Here is a 21037-nt window from a genome sequence, read left to right as displayed (position 1 = left end):
AATGTCAGATTGAAGCGCGATAAAACGCATAATACCGCGTTATTTACATTGCCATGTTTATAATAAGCTATTAAACTGAGACAGGGATTGTATGCGGTTTTGTAAGTAGTATATATATATTAAATATTTATTGATTATTTATATATTTATTAATATATACTGCGTGTTAGACTAAGGAATGAAAAATGTATTGTTATTATTTTGTAGTTTTTGTATTATGTGGATGTCTACCGTCTCAAACTCTCCCTCAAATGCTCAAAGGTTAACTGGAAGAGATCCCTTAAAGGGATAAGTTCGCCTTTGTACTGAAACTTTTTATTTTAAATATTATGTGCTATATTATTTTTCTGTACAATAAAGTGTTTACTTACTTACTTACTTACTTAAACGTATGCTTATCTGTTTTGTAATAAGGATGTACAACATTCGATTGATTCGCTTCCTCAGTTGAACGTACGCCGGTCGGTGGAACGGTACCACAATGCGTATCCTAGTATTTTTAAACATTGTTGTTACGTTTTGGGCGTTTCCGATCGCTGGGCTTCAATACAAGGCTTCCAAAGGGGAGGTATGGCCAAAACCGCAACAGCAAGTGAAGACGAACACGGTTCTTACCTTCGACCATAGGCAATTCCAAATTAAGGTAATCATGTGTTTTTATTATTATTGTATAATTGTGAGGGTATTCTCCACGCGGGAGTTTTAGTCATGCGTTTATGGTAGAATAAGCTTATCCCCTGGTTGATGAAAAGTACGATGTCTGATTTTTGGGTCAAAAACACTGTGATGTGGTAGCGCGCGTACATTTCTTTTATTTCCAACCATTGATAAAGGGGCATTTCTCAGGAGGCGCGTTTTTACGTGTCCGAGGCAAAAAACGTCAGAACGGACTGTTCTAAAAATCTGAATTAAATCAGGCATAATCTTTAGCCTCTGTTCTATTTGGTACACCTTAACATTATTTATTTATTATTTGTATGATATGAGTAATAAAATATTAAATGCGAAAAATGACCGTCGGTGGGCGTGTCCCGCACTTAGAATTTGCAAAACAAAAAATCATAACTCAAAATGGAGTTGTTGATCGCAGTTGTTATAGATATTCACGTATAAGGTATTAGTTAACCTATCATATTTTCTATATAAAAATAATATGTTAGCTAAACTCATCGAGTAAAGAAAAATTTACCATGTGTCCCGGGCTAGTGACTGATTTCGGTGTAATTTTTTAAACATGACAGTACTCTTACAAATTAGTAGATCAGGGACGTAGTAGCACAAATATAGTTAGTTTTAGCTATGTTTTAAGAGCGCTATGACAAAAAAAGGCGATATATTGTAAAATGCACAATATTTATCGACAAAATTGTACACTTTACTCATACTAAAAGACAGTGAAAGTACTTGTTTCAGTTAGAACATCTTATTAACTGTCGGTTAATTAAAAAACATATGAAAAAAAAAGCTTTTTCAATTAGTAATGATTGTTTTCCTGATGCTCGTTTAGGAAAAACCGCGTGAAGCACAGAATTCGGAGCTCTTATTATCTACAATTTGATAAGCTCACTCTCATAAATGAGGTAAATTTAAGTTCCAAATATCTTGTACTTAAGGCCCATTAAACAATATTTATCATTTAATCCTTTGAAATTGAGAAATTGAAAGTAAAACGAACTCAATTTTGTCTTGAAAATACATCGAAACAAGTGATCATTTCTCCGAAAATCTACATGTTATCGAAGCTATTTTAGTATATAAATAATCTGCACAATGTGCTTAAATTGCTGTTATCCATTTGTCGTTATAATATTTTATTATGATTTTTTGCCAATTTTTTGAAAACTAGCCTTCCTGTCGCTATTTTACCGGCGACGGACGCCTGCGATTTCAGTGCCGCGCCGGAGCTCGAGGAGGTGAGACGTATGTTGCTTCGCTCTCCGAGTTTTCATCGCAAACGTCGAGAATATTTATCGTTGTGTGGGTCGGACGCCTTGTTTATACACGGGCTATCCTCGCATTGTGTGTGTGTAAACAGCGACCAACGAATTTGATCCTAGATCCGTAAATATTTGCTTTTGTAATATTTTGTTATGTTTGAATGTTAAAGTATTACATCGTTATGATGATAAATATGCGAAAATTACAATACGGTCAAGATGATAAGACACATCAAGATGGTACTCGGGATCTGATGATGGAGCCAGAAGGTGGTCACCAGTACCAGTGAACCATGTAAGTAAACGACTTCGTGTTTAGGCTCGTTGGGTTCGTCTCAACAAGACCTTTGACAAGAGGTGGTACTCAGGGTCTGATGATGGAGCCAGATGGTGGTCACCAGTACCAATGAACCATATAACTAAACCCAGAGATGGGGAAATCGTAATCGATTCCGGATTACACGATTACTTGATTTTACTTTGTAATCCACTACTGGGTGTCAGATTACTTGTAATGTAATCAAGTGAAACGGTAAATTACCATTACATGTAAAGGAATCACTAATCATCTATACAATAATTACTATTACCAATAATTCGGAATCATAGTCGATTCAAAATAACTGAAATTATTGACTTAATTACTTTCAGATTACAAATATGTAGTACCTCAGATTGCTGACTGTCACTTTGACACAAAAGTCATCATGGGTGTCGTAAAATAGGTTTTAGGGGGTGCTGATTCCAAAATTAATGACCAATGTGGAATCTGACATTGCTGACTGTCACTTTGACACAAAAGTCGTCATGGGTGTCGTAAAATAGGTTTTAGGGGGTGCTGATTCCAAAATTAATGACCAATGTTCAATCTGACGTTGCTGACTGTCACTCTGACACAAAAGTCGTCATGGGTGTCGTAAAATAGGTTTTAGGGGGTGCTGATTCCAAAATTAATGACCAATTTGGAATCTGACATTGCTGACTGTCACTTTGACACAAAAGTCGTCATGGGTGTCGTAAAATAGGTTTTAGGGGGTGCTGATTCCAAAATTAATGACCAATGTGGAATTTGACATTGCTGACTGTCACTTTGACACAAAAGTCGTCATGGGTGTCGTAAAATAGGTTTTAGGGGGTGCTGATTCCAAAATTAATGACCAATGTTCAATCTGACATTGCTGACTGTCACTCTGACACAAAAGTCGTCATGGGTGTCGTAAAATAGGTTTTAGGGGTGCTGATTCCAAAATTAATGACCAATTTGGAATCTGACATTGCTGACTGTCACTTTGACACAAAAGTCGTCATGGGTGTCGTAAAATAGGTTTTAGGGGGTGCTGATTCCAAAATTAATGACCAATGTGGAATCTGACATTGCTGACTGTCATTTTGACACAAAATTCGTCATGGGTGTCGTAAAATAGGTTTTAGGGGTGCTGATTCCAAAATTAATGACCAATGTTCAATCTGACGTTGCTGACTGTCACTCTGACACAAAAGTCGTCATGGGTGTCGTAAAATAGGTTTTAGGGGGTGCTGATTCCAAAATTAATGACCAATTTGGAATCTGACATTGCTGACTGTCACTTTGACACAAAAGTCGTCATGGGTGTCGTCAAATAGGTATCCGAGGGTGTTTGAAAACTAATGACCAATTTGGAATCTGACACTGTTGACTGTCACTTTGACACAAAAGTGATCATGGGTGTCTTCAAATAGGTTTTCATGGGTACTGATCTCAATATTAATGATCAATTTGGAATCTGATATTGCTGACTGTCACTTTGAAATAAAAGTCGTTATGGGTGTCGTCAAATAGGTTTCCAGGGGTACTGTGCAATGTCAGGTTCCAAATCGGTCATGACTTTTTAAATCATTTCATTAATTTTGGAATCAGTACCCCTAAAAACTATTTGACTACACCCATGATTCCTTTTGTGTCAAAATGACAATTAGCACTGTGAGATTCCAAAATAGTTATTAATTTTGGAATCAGCACCCCGGAAACCTTTTTGACGACACCTATGACGACTTTTGTGTCAAAGTGACAGTCAGCAATGTCAAGATTCCAAATCGGTCATTAATTTTCAAATCAGCACCTCCGGAAACCTATTTGACGACACCCATGACGACTTTTGTGTCAAAGTGACAGTCAGCAATGTTAGATTCCACATTGGTCATTATTTTTGGAATCAGCACTCCCTAAAACCTATTTTACGACACCCATGATGACTTTTGTGTCAAAGTGGCAGTCGGCAATGTTAGATTCCATATTGGTCATTAATTTTGGAATCAGCACCCCCTAAAACCAATTTTACGACACCCATGACGACTTTTGTGTCAAAGTGACAGTCAGCAATGTCAGATTCCACATTGTTCATTAATTTTGGAATCAGCACCCCCGCAAACCTATTTGACGACACCCATGACGACTTTTGTGTCAAAGTGACAGTCAGCAATGTCAGATTTCACATTGGTCATTAATTTTGGAATCAGCACCCCTAAAACCTATTTTACGACACCCATGACGACTTTTGTGTCAAAGTGACAGTCAGCAATGTCAGATTCCAAATCGGTCATTAATTTTTAAATCAGCACACCCGAAAACCTATACTCGTGGTATATGCACTTGAAATGTGAAAGTGAAAATGCTAGAATGACATGTAAACCAAAAACAATTTGAGTGACATATAGAAGTAAAGTAATAAGCCTGGAATCGAAGTAAAGTGGAATTCAGATTACTTAAGTACTTGATTACCGAGGAATCCATATTACAGGCCCCGTAGCCGAATGGCATTTCTCCGACGCCAAACGAAAGCGATACGCCGCTGGCTCTGTCGCGCCAATACGCAAGCGCGATAGAGATAGATATCTACTAGCGCTTCATTTCGTGAGCGTTTCGTGAGCGATTGTGCCATTCGGCTAGCCACCCAGGAATCTATATTATACCGATTCCAAAGGAATGGATTACAGAGGTAATCATAATACAGCATTACAGTAATTTTCATATAACAAAAGCAAATATTTGGGATGGGATCTACTTTTATAATTAATTTTTTAAATAAATTTTAACATAATTGATATTATTTTGCGCTACATTCTAGTATTTTCGTACAAAATAATGTTTATTAGAAATCAAAAGTTTATATCGAGATAGTAGATTGTGGTTGTTATCAAAATTCCATAGAAAGGATCAAGATTGTTTTGTCCATTATTGTAGTGCGAGCGAGTGATAAGACGTGCTAGAAAGGGTCGGCATATTGGGCTCGCGCGGCGGGTAAAATACCTAATTTCGCCCGACGCCGAAATGTTATAACGCTCTTAACCATTCAGTGTAGAGGAGATGAAGTACCGTTTTATAAAGGGGACTTTTTGAAGGTTTCTCAGTCGTTTGCTGGGTTTGGTCCCATGTTTTTTTAAGATTCGGTGGATCAATTTACTCCCACAGTTTAGGTCCATTTGTCGTTATGTAAGGTACTAATAAATCCTTGAAAGTATGTTATTACGTCATTAAAACATCTCCTCTGTATCATGCATGCTATTGCAGTTATCTCCAAAAAAGCTATAAAATTTGATATCAGTGGAGTTGATTTCCGTGGTTTTGGTGGATTTTTTGACCACCGATATCAAAAAAAGTGACCACCGACTTCGATTGCCACGTTGTAAACTGATTAAATGTCTATTATTTTCTAATATTTCATACTTAAATAGTAGGATATACCTTGTAAAAACATAGAACTATGTTTCTAAGCAAATTAAGCCACTCTATGGGTACAAAATTCTCTACTCAATAATGACTAGCATATTACCATGTTAAATTTAGTAAAATTGCGCGATTATGTGCCTTTTTACATGACCTGTCATCGAATTAAAATGAAAAATATCAATAAATTGAATAATAAGTTATATATTAAGTTGAAATGTGGAATAATGTGTAAAAAATTGAATTCGGTGGGGCAAATTGATTACAGTGCCCATACATAATTTCGGTGATTTTAAAATGTCAGATTTCTTACAAACTATAAGGTTCTAATGGAGGCCTTCACCACCAATATTTTTTATATTTAGGCTAGATTTTAGTAAATTGACTGACATATCAATAAAGTAGTAAATAAAAATCAGCACCGAAATCAGGCACCGAACGTCATCCCTGAGAACCGCCCAAAGATTCCAGTGTGTGACTCGATTGTTGAAACTAATGGCACAATTTCATTAGTCGACAACTCGTTCGGTATACAGCATACGGGGAGTCCCCGCAGGCGAGATAACGACCAATTAAATTTCACCACTTTCATTGGTTGTTATCCCGCCTGCGGGGACTCCTCGTATGGCGCATTTTCATTAGTCGATAGGGCCCGCATGTGGGGTACGAGAGATTTCTGGAACGCGTGCCACAGGGCCCGCATTCGGGAAATTCAATAGTAATAGAAACTTTCATTGGATAATTGTTATCTCGCCTGTGGGGAGTCCCGGACTAAAGAAATTGCGCCATATACTTATGTATTACGTTACAGCGGTTATCAAATCCCACAAAATTTAGAATGTTTTTTTGACTTGTATTAATATAATAATTTCATAAAGTGATCGACTTCAGGTAGTCGGCGTGACCTGCTCGCTCCTCTCAAGCGTGGTATCCCGCTATTCACACGTGTTTGCGCGGCAAAGCCAACTTGCGCTCGAGCATGCTCGCCCGCACAAGTCAGAGGGCAGGCTCGCTGAGTTGCACATCGACCTGACTGCGCCGTGTGAAGAGTACCCGCATTATGGGATGGATGAGAGCTGTAGGTATTTGTTTGGGACTCATAAGTTAAGATTGTTGAGAATAACATTTTAAGTAAAGGCCGGCCCACTTTTTGAAGGCAAGTTAGCAACTTATTAATGACATAATTACGAGTTACGATAATATATCACAAGTTCACAACATCACAAGTAATAATATAATACTTTGCATGTGGACTAAAATTATATTTTTTAGGTCAACAAGCTCTTATCGCGCTGATAGTGTTTCAATAACAAAATACTTAAAAGAAAAATATTTATTTCACATACTTATGTACACATGTTTTAAACAAATGAGTACCTTTGTGTTCTAATTGTATTTATCGCAATAGTTTACTGAAAGCTTCAAATGATGCCATTTAGGAATCTGTATTCTTATAATCAGATTTTTTATAAATAATTAAAGAAAAATAGGAAAAATGGAAACACACATTGTATTTGTCTGAAACACATACAGGACACGCCTCACACGACCTCGCGAAAGTCGCCGAAGATTCCGAATCCGAGATACCTTACTACTTACCAACGTCATCGCTCTATGAAATTACTTCAGGAAAACCATACACTGGCTATGATTCAAAGTTATGTCTATTTTTGCAGACAATCTAACGATAGCAGAGGTGTCCACTTTGAAAAGCGGTTCGATATGGGGCATTCTTCGAGGATTCCAGAGTATCTTGCACTCGTTCTATTTATCAGATGACTATAAGGTAACATTTAACTGGATTGCTATGCTACTCATAAAATAAGTTTTATTTCTCCCAACATAAAGGCTGATAGAGAGGACTGGAATGGAGGATGATGATCTGCTGCGCCGACCTCAAAATCCAAATAATGGGAAAAGGGCAAGGGAATGATGATGATAAAGGCTGTTAAAGTCGTTAAACTATTTTTTTTTATAGTTTAAAACTTCCAAAATGTATAATTACTGTGCGCATAATGTTTGCAAAAAGTTATAGTGTCTAGAGGTACATATGTTCTGAAGACGGAGAGAGAATTTACCGCATTTACATTTAGGCTTAGTAGATTAGACCTAGAGTTTCGTCTAGTCTATATGAAGATTATTAAATAAGTACTTAACCCTTCGTGTGCGGATGCGTCAAGAGCAATCGTTAATCGTTATGGAACAAAATACAAAAAAGATGGCCTAATTAAATTTTACTCACGGATCCGTACCTGAGCATACGATGGGTTAAATGAAAGGTACAATGAAAATTTTGACAAACACCTTCTTTGTAGCGTATATTAGTAAACGCGACGGAGATACATGACTACCCGCGCTACTCGCACCGCGGCCTGCTACTCGACACGTCTCGGCACTTCATCTCGCTGCCAAACATCTTGCTGATGCTAGACGCTATGGAGATGAATAAGATGAACGTGTTCCACTGGCACATTGTTGATGATGACAGCTTTCCGTATCAGAGCAAGAAGTTCCCGGAATTAAGGTTAGTAGAAGGGTTTCCCTGGTCCTGCCCCGGACCACAGGATAAATTAATAATACTATCGTATAAGCGCTGGTAGCCTAGTGGTAAGAGCGTGCGACTTTCGATCCGAAGGTCGCGGGTTCGAACCCCGGCTCGTACCAATGAGTTTTTCGGAACATATGTGCGAAATGTCATTTGATATTTGCCAGTCGCTTTTAGGTGAAGGTAAACATCATCGTGAGGAAACCGGACTAATTCCAATAAGGCCTAGTTACCGTTCCCGGAAGGTCAGATGGCAGTCGCTTTCTAAAACTAGTGCCTACGCCAAATCTTGGCATTAATTGTCAAAGCGGACCCCAGGCTCCCATGAGCCTGGCAAATGCCGGGATAACGCAAGGAATCCTCCTTCCGTTCCGATGATGATGACTATCGTAAATATACATATAGTGCAGCATATCCTTCTCACGCTGGACGCCATGGAGATGTACAAGATAAACGCGTTCCATTGGCACGTTGTTGATGATGACAGCTTTCCGTACCAGACCAAGAAGTTCCCGGAAATAAGGTTGGTAGAAGGGATTTCCCGGTTCTGGTCCAGACGCAGTTCATTCGCCGCTTCAATAAGTTTATTTTGGGTAGTCCCTCTTAAGGCCACATGCACCAACGAAAATGGAGAGTTAAGAGAGTTTGTATGGAATTTGACAGTTGTTGGAATCACACTCCAGAGTTAAGTGGTTGGTGTAAGTGGGCCTTACCTAATCTGGAATCTGCTATCCCAGTCTATAATTTAAACACCTAAAACGGGTAAATACATTACGGTTAAGTATGATCATGTGTTGTGTACGACTTACGCATGTGCGCTGCAATAGTTTCAGACAGCGAAATAAGTACCTAAGTAAAATTTCGTACGCGGTATGAAGTCTTTTATAAGGCTTTAATGGTTCATACATTAATAGTCTGCCTTTTAGTATTATAAGTCTCTTTATAAGTACCTAATCTGTTTTTTTCAGCGAGCATGGAGCGTATTATCCTACCATGGTCTATTCGAAGGTAGATATCGTGCTCGTGTTGAAATATGCCCGTGAGCGAGGTATCCGAGTGATTCCCGAGTTTGATGTTCCAGGTATTATTCAATATTTGATCTTGTGTATCGACTGTAACATCTCAAAATAGGCCAGTTTAAAATTAATTTAAAATTATAATTAATAAGTAGTCAAGAGGCTCATTTCTCTGGACTGTGTAACATAACGGGTTCTAAATATTCATGATTACAAAATGAGGGGTGTTTTGCCGAGCTTTACCAATAAATGAAACTTTTACAATGGACTAAAACTTTAAATTCGCTAAATTCATCCAACAGGTCACACAGTGTCTTGGGCGGCATCGCACCCTGAGCTCGTGCTGACGTGCCTGGATCAATGGGTGCATTTATTACCCAGTGCAGCCTTAAACCCCGTTCTCGACTCCACGTACGAACTGCTCGGAGAATTATTCAAGGAAGTGCAGGACTTGTTCCCCGACAAGTACCTCCATGTTGGTGGGGATGAGGTCAATACGGAGTGTTGGTAAGTGATGTCATTTATAAGATATGAATTATAATATACTTACGCACGATTTGGTAGAGCTGGGCAATAGTTAAACCAAGATCTTGATCCAACTTATTATTTTATTTGTCATCTTTCCAGGGAGAATAGTCCAACGATTCAGGAGTATCTCAAAGAGCACAACATGACCGTCACTGACTTGTTCCCCATGTTCGTGAACAGACTGTTCCAACTGCTTGGCGGTAGATCACAACCTATCGTGTGGGAGGCAAGTTACTCGTACTTAAAAGTAAAGTAGGATGACTAGGATGAAGGAGGGCAACCTGTGGGAAAACAACAACAACATACAACATACAATCACGCCTGTATCCCATAAAGGGGTAGGCAGAGCACATGAAACTATTAAAGCTTCAGTGCCACTCTTGGCAAGTAAGGGGTTGAAAGAAAACGAAACTGTGACACTGGAAAACCACCTGACACCTTGTGTAGAGTTTGCATTATCCGACGGATTTTTAATATTCGAATAATTCGGATAATACAATTTTTATTATTCGAATATTCGAATAATTCGGATAATTTCGGATAATTTATTAAAGGGAACAAAATTAATGTTACAGGTGCGTATAAGCGTGGAATTGATAACGGCTGAGATAGATGAGCGCCATAATGAGAAATTTACCTACATTTTTATTTAATTTTTGCGTAAATCAGCAAACTCTAGAAATTAAAACACGCCTAGCTCTCTATCTTTAGTTCTATGACTAGAATCTTGCAATCAGATAGTGAGCTGTTGATATAAGACAATTAGTAGTAGTGATTAGTTAGGTGTTAGGTATAACGAGAAGTTTTTCTGACAACACCTTTACCTTGGAAATGGATGGTAGAGAGGATGGCTTCTGTAGAGTGGAACGTGAGACAACATCATTGGATATGATGATGGTTATAGGGCCATACAGCGTTGTCATATTATCCGATCCGATATCGGATATAGGAAGGATGTCAAAGGCAAAAATCAAAGATGGCGCCTTGAATGATTTTGAGAATGTATAGGAGTCGGTCCTTCGCTCGATCAGATCGGATACTCATCTGATCTTAAATCTGCGGGGGCCCTTCCGGATACACTTCGACCCATCGGGATCTTTTGTGCAATTACCCCCTTCGATCTTAAGATTCTTCAGCTATTCAGGAGCTTCTCGACCATCTCCACGTATCGGATGATGAGGCTCATGGGTAGCTCTCTGATGTCCTTTGGTACTAGGTAGCCTGCTCCAAAGTTCTTCATTCTTTGTCTGGCGAGGGCGTGACATTCACACATTAGATTTCTGACGGTCTCTTCCTCTTCGCCGCACATGCGATAATCTGTGTAGTCAGCGTGTGCCATCTTGGCCAAAATTCCTTTGATCCCGTAATGGCCTGTGAACACCCCCGTTATAATTTTGAGTTGTCTTTTGCCTAGCTTTCCTAGCTTTTTGCTGCACCAGATTCTACCCTCCGCATAAAGAGCTTTGAATGCTTCAGACCTACCAGGGCATCCCACTCTTTTTGGTGATTAGCCTTTGTATGGTCTTTCATAGCCGTTTAATGGTTCCTTGTGACGTTGTGTTGGCCTTGGCAAGTTCATCAGCATTTTCATTGCCAATGAAGCCTTCGTGCCCCGGTATCCAAACCAGTTGCACCTTGTTTTGCCTTCCAAGCTTGTTAAGAGCTTGGATGCCGTTTAATACCAGTCTAGAGTCAACTCTGGGCGATGTGAAGGCTTTGAGTGCCGCCTGACTGTCGCTGAGTATATAGATATTCTTTTCTTGGGTTTGTCTAACTCTATTCTTATGTACACAGGTAATTATTGCGTATGTCTCGACTTGAAAGACAGTGGCATAATTGCCCATGCTGATACTACCACTGTAGTCACTAGTCATTTGCATAAATGCCTACGCCCGTACCAGATGCCATCTTGGACCGGATCGGATACTTAATATAAAAAGTTGAAAACTCTTTTCGTAGGCTCTAAACAAAAGCGTCCTAGTTAGGGTCTTAGAACAGGAATGAGGAAAGATATAGGTACTCGTTAAAAACAGAATAACCAAAAAAAGAGAAGACCAATTAGTCGAAGACACTTCCTATCCAGGTGTGGATCATTTTAGACCTTAGTTGCACTGTGGCTGGTACCAAAGTACCAATGGAAGGGGAGAAGTGATAAATAAGTAAGTAAGTAAATTCTTTTTCTCAAACATGGTATGAAATATTGATGTTATGTGCCTTATAATTGGCAGCGAAGTATGACGTTGCAGGTGCGGCTAGGACGATTGATAGATAATGGAATTTCATACAAACCTTGCAGGCCAAGGCCGGCAAAGTCCTCTTTTTTAATTTCCAAACACAGATAATTGTGACATAACATCCAGGTATTTAGCCAATTAAAAAAAAAACTATAAGGGGCTTTATAGACGTGCCGACTGCAACTGGTACGGGCCCTAGACAATATTTGATTTTGGGTGCGTTTTCATACAAAAAAAAAACTGTTTTTTTTTAATTTTTTTTTACTTTTTGTTTTTTTATAAGCGTATACAGGGCTTCAAAGGGGAACGAAAATTAGATTATTTTTGCGCTACGACGCACCCTTTAGGAGATACAGCCATCCAAAGTTACTATTTTCAGTAGACTTTATTTATTTCATACCATGTTTGAGAAAAGCACTATACATACCTCGGCGGGAAATGGGGTTGCTCGCTTCGCTCGGCCGTCTATATGTCTTCAGCCGGCAACCCCCTTTGTCCCGGCCTCTGTAGTAATGTACTATATTGTACCACCAACATAAAATATACAAGACATAAAATTTAAAATAATGAAGAAGGAGGAGGTACAAAGGCGAACTTATTTAAATATTCAAATCGAAAACCGCCAAAGAAACAAAGTTCATCCTCACTTTCTAGATACGTGGCAAACCAAGAACAAACGGGCCTCTCGCTCATTTTTGCCCAGAACATGCAAGTTGTGGAATGAGCTACCTTCTGAGGTGTTTCCCTTGCGCTATGACATGGGGTTCTTCAAGAAGCAGGTATTTAGGGTTCTTAAAGGTCGGCAACGCATAGGTGACTCCCCTGATGTTGCTTATGTCCATGGGCGGCGATGACTGCTTTCCATCAGGCGGCTCGTCTGCTCGTTTGCTGCCTATTTCATTAAAAAAAAAAAAAAAAAACGCCTTAAATTGCTCGGCAGCGATTTTATGGGTTTTAGTTTCCAAGCTGATCAGTAGATCGACTAAGATTTCAAAGTATAAGTAGTAATTAGACCGATTTTTGTGTATGCATTTAACTAAGGACTTAAAAGTAAAATGCCTTATATTTATTAGTGAAGTGGAGGAAATTCTGGCGTACTAAATTGCCATGGAACTGATAACAGCTAAATTCGTAGTGAGGCGCTAAATTTCAATTTCAAAAAAACAAGGGACCAGGAAATCTAGGTATAAATCTCCCTTATTAAGTACGGTTTTACAAATAACTTCACGTTAGCTATTAGCAGTAATGAAAGTAGGTTGGGGTAACGTTTTCATATTAAAAAATAATACTTGAATGATTTTCTGTTTTTTTAATCATCCAATTAATCGAATATTTGATAAAAACTGTGTGCGTGGGGTGAGGCATTCTGCTTACTTCTTGTCCACGAATGCTTTCTTCGTTTTGTAAATATTAGTTTGATTTTGAAGATTAATAGGTGTTAACTTGTTAGCAATAACATTGTCCGTATTAAGAATTGATCGAAATTGGTTTCAGTAACGTCTATCTATTAAATATATTACTTATAAATAAAAAATAATGTTTATAGAAATTATCCGCTTATCCGGATAATTTCACTTGGATTATTCGAATATTTTCGGATAAAAATATTGGCGGATATTCGAATAATTCGGATATTCGAATATCCGGATTGCAAACCCTAACCTTGTGTGTGGGAAAACACCTTCTCATAAAAACGTAGTCTTTTATCTTCCTGGATGCATCATGGAAAATATTTGAATACAATTTTGTATTTTTTTAAATCATCTGTAGCTAAACCCGAACGTTGAGATTTTTATTTTATAGATCTAATTATAATTGTTTAAAAAATGTGTAAATGCGAAAAACGTCGAACTTAGTATTGGTAGGGGCATAGTTAAATAAGAAAAAGTAAAATGAGAAATCGATTGTCTCCTTATGTTTTCATATGGTTTCAGGAAATATTCGAGAATGTGACGTCCTTACCAGCGGGTACGCCCGTGCAAGTCTGGAAATCAGAACCCATAAAAGGCAATGAAAAATATGAAGACCACGGAAAAAACACTTTAAACAGGGTATAGTATACGATTGTACTCTACAATTTGTTTTCGAAGTATCAAGAGAGGCTTTACCAGTTGGTGTAAATAACTAGGTACTTATGTCTAAAATGATTCAGATTAGTTATAAATTATTATCGACGACCGGTCTGGCAGAGTCGGCAGTGACCCTGCCTGCTGCGCCGCGGTCCCGGGTTCGAATCCCGGTAAGGGCATTTATTAGTGTGATGAGCACAGATATTTGTTCCTGAGTCATGGATTATTTCTATGTATATAAGTATTTATATATTATATATATCGTTGTCATAGTACCCACAGCACAAGCCTTTTTGAGCTTACCGTGGGCCTCAGTCAATCTGTGTAAGAATGTCCTATAATATTTATTTTATTTATTTATTATGAAGTTCCATTGGATGTTAACGCGATGTTAAGATGAAAAACTCAAAAACGATTATGAACTTATGAAGGTACCTAACTACCTACAATAATATGCAAAATGTTTAATAATTAAAGTTAGAACTGAGCGCAGCGCCAACAAACTGGTTATTCCCGTTTGGCGCATTAATTGTATTGCATAAGTGTAATTGTTTATTATGAATAAATAAATAATAAATAATAATAATAATAATGAGATAACCGCCATGTGGGATGTTGAATCAACGATCATTGTTCCGATAGTCGTTTCAGCGAACGATCTCATAGCGAAGAGTCTCGACCAACATTGTAACAGAACAAGCGTCTATGACGAGGAAACGGACTCGTTATTACATATAAAACTTACGGCAAATAAACTTTTCCTTGACCAACTTTTTGGTGCATATTTCCTTCGGGATTTCATTGAATATTTTAACAAATAATATCTGTGATGGTTAATCATATGTTTAGTTACGTCATCAGTCATAGAAATCACTATAATTCGATGCACAACTTATTGGAAAAAACTTATTTACAAACTATATTCACATGGATGGATTGTTGACACTAACAATCTGATCTGTCAAACGTTTGGCGTTCCGATATTGCGTCTTGGTTCCAATTACAAGTCAGAGAGGTAATAATCACTAATATTGATTATTATACTCCTTGAGTATATCATTTAACGTAATATTAAGTAACAAATGAGATCTTTCATTGCGAAGTCACTTACTAAATTGATTTAAACAGTCTTTCGCAAATTAATATTTACGTAAAAATATTTACGGAACACTCCACTATTGGACTACATAGGTATCAATACCAATAGCTCTGTCTCTCTCTAAAACAGCTGCAATCTGCACGTGTTAATAAGCAAACATCCGCGTGATGATCGTGAACTTTATTGCGTAGAGCGTATGAGTGTAAACAAAGCACTTATGATCTTTTTCTTATGTGCGCAAGTTAATGGCTTTCTGTCGATGTTGTGTCGATGGTGCGTCGATACTGTGTCGATAGTCGATAGTATGTCGATGTTATGTCGATACTGTGTCGATAGTCGATAGTATGTCGATGTTATGTCGATACTGTGTCGATAGTCGATGTTATGTCGATGTTATGTCGATGTTGTGTCGATGTTATGTCGATTGTGTGTCGATACTGTGTCGATGGTTTGTCGATACTGTGTCGATGAAACGTCGATACTGTGTCGATGGTATGTCGATGTTTGAAGTTATAAAAGGGTCAGAGCGAGCCGACGCGCGTCATTCTTAAAATATCTACAAGACTAACAGTGTCTCTGGCTTTCGTGTGTTATACTAGTGAGTGAAGTTGTTCTGCTATTGTTTCTCTGTTTATTTTTACTTGGAAATTATTCTAAGTGATTGTAAACTTTGAAATTGTGTCTCTGATTGATTGTGCGGGGACAATATCGTCGTACAGTTGAACTTAGACCTGTGGTGGAATTGCTTTACCGTCAGTTGTGGGGTTATTTTAGTGTTCTATTTTATAGTGTAGTGTTACATTTAAATTGATGTGTATAGTGAAGTTTTCTGTGCTTTGTTTCGTGAGTGCCGTCAAGCAATACAAAGACTGGGTCGATGTATGGCTGGTGCTTGGAGATAAGTCTGTGTTTGGTTTTGTAGGGAGAAATTCTTGCAAAACTAAGCTTAGATTATTATAATCTAAGCTTAGTTTTGCAAGAATTTAGCACGTAAAGAAAACTTCACTCGTTTGTTTAGTTGGTCAGTAAAATTGAATTTAGTAATTTTCTATGGGGTTATTTTGTGAAAGTTATAAGCCAGATCATTGTTTGTGACAGACTGTTGTCCGGCTAAGCGCTTTATACCTTGCGGCTGTTAAACATAAGGCGTTTAGGAGTCTTTTTGTTCCAAGTGGAGGCTTGGGCGTCTTTATTTACTTACAAAAGGCGAACTTTCTCACCGGTCTCAAAGAGTCCAACTGTTAGATGGAAGTGAGGACTTTCACGATTGACGAAAGACATTAGGAGTAATCCTTGCTCACTGAAGTCGGCAGTATTTGAGGCTGGGGTCCTATATTTATATATATTTATTTACTCGGTGCTCTGGTCCATGCTGGCGTTGGTCGCTGGGGATTTTGGTTGTGATCGATCCACATCTAAGTAAAGTTGATCGCAGCTGGGTCTCCCATGTGGCTGGTACTGGTGTGTCCTAGAATACTGGATATATACACGGATAGGGCGATCTACTCTCTGCTACCCTAGCCTGCGGGCAAAAGCAGAGGGGGGGGGTCTAACCAACTCAAGCCTATAGGTTGCCTATCTCAGCTTCGCTGGCTGAACTGTACAGCTTATGTTAGGGATACTAGGGATACACTTGTGCATATTTTGAACACAAGATCTATGGTAAGTGACGGTCTGTGTTTCAGATATGCTAGAGTAAGGAAAACGATAGGATTAGGGTAGAATCACACACTATTTCTATGAAAGTAGAGTTCATTTATGATTGGTCTTGGAATATAATTGGTCAACGTGTATTGTGAGAAATAATTTAACTACTACTATTTATATGGTTTAAATGGACTTTAAATGTGGTGTTTACTGTCTTAAAATATCTGGTAAAGATGGTAATTTATAAAATCTCCTATTACTTAATTTATCTGAGTGAAATTAATCATTGTGGTAGCAATTTCTGATCTTTCGGTGTTGCGACGGGACGCTAAGTGTTGCTAACTAGTTTTTCAAGGTAAATTCTATCAAGTTGGCTAGGGAAACAAACTGTCTTTGGAATAAAAGGATTTGTTTGTTATAGGGTCCAGTGGCATGCGAGCGCCGTCCACTGATGGAAAGTCAAAAGCTTAGAAGAGTTAGTAGACTTACTTAGTTCTCATAAAAGTTAGCAACTGCTCGGTGTTTCGATAGAACATCAGAAAGATCGAGAAGTTATGGTCTATTAGCAGTATTGGGGAAAGGGGGGTTTAGCTAGGGAAAAAGAAACAAAATAAAAAAGGGGGTTAGTTCGTAGATAGATAGCCCTTCAGGCTTACTTGCTTAGGATCCTGATAAAGTGGTTTGATCAGGTCAGGGGTCCCATACCGTATCGCAAGCCCTTGCCCAAGCCGGGACCACTAATAAGGCGTAGCGGATGATTACCAAAATATTTTTTAATATTTATTTCATGTATGTTTCACTCACTAACTTTTATTCTAAAAATTTCTTTATTACGTCATTAATTGTTTCACTCATAACCTTCTAGGCCTAAATCTGATAAAATACTCTTCTATAACACTATATTATTATGCTACAATAACCTTTATCCTTCTTTAAAATATAAATAAATAAAATTTTTGAATATTAGTCAAAAATACAGCTGATACTCATTAAAGGATCTAAGTTATCGCGGTTCACATCGAAGGGTTCTACTTATTCACGCTAGACGATCACAAGGCCAAATTTACGGGGTATATTTAAAGGGGGGTTAACTATACTGTTGATTAGTCAAGTAAGTAAGTAAATAAGTAAGGTGAGCGGAGGTTTAGTTACAACATCTTAAGAGACTCTCGCTAGGTGGCTAGATCAAGGGCCAGATGCAGAAGGCGGTGATCTTGGACACAGCGCGGATAGTTCGACGGTTCCTCTCTCTGCAGCCCTAACCACCGGCAGCTTGGGCCCTGCCCCGCTGCTGGCGGCACCCTAGGTTAGGTTTTTTATAATGTGTTTATATGTGTTTTATATTGTTTTGTATGTGTTTTTGTATTTTACTTTTATATTCATATTATAAACAGCCTAGCCTAAGAAAGAAAATAAATAAAGAGAATAATAATAATAATATAGATCCCAAATTAATGGCTAAATTGCCTAGTCATTGGAAAATTGAGGGTATTTAAATTAAATTACCTCACATAGCTTCTAACATATAAATCATAAATTTCAAGGTCTTGAAAGCCGGAAAGAAGGTGATACTATCTGCGCCATGGTACTTAGACAATTTGCAAAAGAGCTGGGTGACTTACTATAATCGCACGGACCCACACGCCATGGTGGACGACAAATCTTTGGCCAAGAATATTCTAGGCGGTGAGGCCTGCATGTGGGGCGAGCATGTCGACGATAGGAATATTATTAGCAGGTTAGTAAGAAAAACACAATATATGTCATTAAAAAAAGCTCAAGGAGAGTATGGAGTGTTAGGGTCGGCAACGTGTATATGACATCTGAAGTTGCAGGCGTCCATAGGATACGGAGACTGCTTTCCAACAGGTGGGCCGTATTCTCGTTTCTACCGATGTAGTATTAAAAATCACAATCGCTGCTAGTAAGGTCGCTTTACTTAAACTACATATAAACGACAGCAACTAATGCGCATTGTCAAGAAAAACTACTTAGCTCTTCCCGCAGCCAAATAATTTGCGAAAGGAAACTCCTCTTTAGGAGCATTCCATGAAAAAGTCTACCAAAATCCCGTACAAACGCGAATTATCTCCAAAATGTCTGGGATAAAAGGGTCTTTTTCTGAAGTAATGTGCAGAATTATGCACAGAAAACTGATTGCATGCTTTTTTAAACGCCGAAAATAAAAGATTAAGTGCACTCTTTTGTACACTTTTTGACTTCGACAACGTTTTCTTTTTTCAAGTTGTCACGCAGGACAGTCTGTATAATCCGCCATATTGTTTTTTCCAGAGTATGGCCTCGGGCATGTGCGACTGCCGAAGTGCTCTGGAGCTCCCCTCCATTTGAAGTGCCAACTCCGTTTCACCAGCACGCGAACAGTCTACGTCTGGAAGAACACACATGCCGTATGGTTCGGTACGATATCGGAGCGCAACCTCCGAATGGACCCGGCTTCTGTGTCGTCAAACCCAATCATTTGTAATGTAACTATTTAGTTTACGAATAACATGTAGATCAATCATTAGAATTTATTTCCATTTATCAAACACCACAATCTCAGAGGAAGCATAAAAAAAGATTATATAAAGCTGTACAATTAAGTATATTATTTTTGCTTCATAAAAAACGCTCTATAATTTAAAATTACCACCTTCTCTCGTTTCATCCACTATACACTTTGATATGATGTATGTACAGTCGAGTTCATAAATATGTGTAAATTTTTTCACCTTATTGCTACGAGTTAAGGGAAAGAAATGTAAAGATATTTATGAACTCGACTGTATTTACATGTTTATTTTTTGACGCTGTCATAACTGTCTAATCATCTTTTTAATTCCAGCTCTGGTGTGTTTTATAAACACTCAAATTCACAGAATTACAGTTAAACCAGAATGAGTAGTTAGGTCAAAAAGTGTGTCCACATGAGAGGTCATTGTTTGGGCTGGTGTCCTTCTCGCACTTACTGACAATGTCAACATTATTCAGTGACGTCATCACTGTCATACATTGGGGATACCAGTCAATTTTCAAAGTTACTACCAAATCTACTAATACCCATTTGAACATATTTTTTAATTATACAAATCTTTGATTTATTGGCATCAAAATAATACATTATAATTATTTTCCAATTCTTTGAAATATATCGAAACCCTAGTTTGAATATAACACTAAAATAATATAAGAAGTTATAAAGTCAGGTAATATACAGATAAAAATACTACTACTATGGTAACCTCATTAACACTGGCCACACGTGCGAGAGGGACACCAGCCCAAACAATGCCCTCTCATGTGGACCGTTTTCGCTAGTCTGATACGATCACCTTTCTATCTCAGTGATAAGGTTCAATTTAGTATGGCAAAAAATGTGATTCCACGATCTAGTTTAATAATTCTAAATCTATGCTCAAATTACATTGATCTATGCAGCTAAATTGCCCAAAGCAAATACAAAACATGTACTCTAAACCCTTAGGAAGTAGAGGTACTATTGAACTATAATTTTAGTATCTAAAGCTAACAACAGAACAGTTAGGGTCATATATCGCATAATAACGTCATTGATCGGGCATCACAATATTCACAATGTCAATTTAGTTACTTTGGCAATTGTTAGACTTTAGTGGTAACATCAGTAGCGGCATCTTCAGTGGGTTGCTCCTTAATCTCCTTAGCTCTAGTTCTCCGGGGCGCAAGCGCGGCCTTGAGTAGCGCGGCCACCGGCGACTCCACTGCCACAAACAGCAACGCGCCTGTGCCGAACGACAGGAACACTGTCGCTGTCAGGATTATTATCTGCGGAATAAAATAAACCTTAAGGTCTAGCTTGCAAAAGATTCTCGGGACTTGATTTCAATCAGAATCAGGCCTTGTTTAGTGAGTGTATTTGGCGTAAAGGCGTAAGTAGCAGCAGGAGTTCTGGGGTGATTTTGCCTCTCATCCTACGAAAACCCTTTGCAAAACTCTTATAATCTAACTAAATGCATCCGGTGGCAGCGAATGGAGCCATTACACTTGGTCATTACTTACAAATTTTATCAGTATAGTCTGAAATTATCGTACAGTCACTGGCACAAATATGTGATGATCTATACCTTGTCACATTAACGTCTGAAATGTCATACGAAATTGTCAAACGATTTAAGGCGATAAGGTAGTGATATCCAGCCGGTCAATGTACCTATTTTGCATTTCATAAACCACTTTAGTAAACTACCGTGTAGAAACTAAAACTAAGCATATGACTGAGA

At 38.2% G+C, this 21037-nt stretch overlaps 2 protein-coding genes across 2 annotated transcripts in view; one reads left to right on the top strand and one right to left on the bottom strand.

Annotated features, from left to right (window-relative positions):
• Nucleotides 1–439: 439 nt before the first annotated feature.
• On the top strand, nt 440–19381 carry LOC125234806 (beta-hexosaminidase subunit beta-like). The gene is made up of 10 exons (XM_048141213.1): nt 440–643; nt 6532–6718; nt 7317–7426; nt 7956–8164; nt 9154–9266; nt 9504–9708; nt 9829–9955; nt 13898–14014; nt 18323–18516; nt 19071–19381. The coding sequence occupies exons 1-10, from the start codon at nt 482–484 to the stop codon at nt 19261–19263; spliced, it is 1617 nt and encodes a 538-aa protein (XP_047997170.1). The 5' UTR covers nt 440–481; the 3' UTR covers nt 19264–19381.
• Nucleotides 19382–20074: 693 nt separating this feature from the next.
• LOC125234972 (nose resistant to fluoxetine protein 6-like) overlaps nt 20075–21037 on the bottom strand; it is a 34382-nt gene continuing 33419 nt past the window's right edge. Inside the window, exon 13 of the mRNA XM_048141398.1 lies at nt 20075–20582. Coding sequence (XP_047997355.1) covers nt 20400–20582 — 183 coding nt within the window. The 3' untranslated portion in view covers nt 20075–20399. The remainder of the gene's footprint in view (nt 20583–21037) is intronic.

The sequence above is a fragment of the Leguminivora glycinivorella genome, chromosome 16, assembly GCF_023078275.1.
Source record: "Leguminivora glycinivorella isolate SPB_JAAS2020 chromosome 16, LegGlyc_1.1, whole genome shotgun sequence".
NCBI lineage: Eukaryota > Metazoa > Arthropoda > Insecta > Lepidoptera > Tortricidae > Leguminivora > Leguminivora glycinivorella.
Note: the sequence above shows the minus strand (reverse complement) of the source record. Positions and strands in the feature narration are given on the sequence as shown.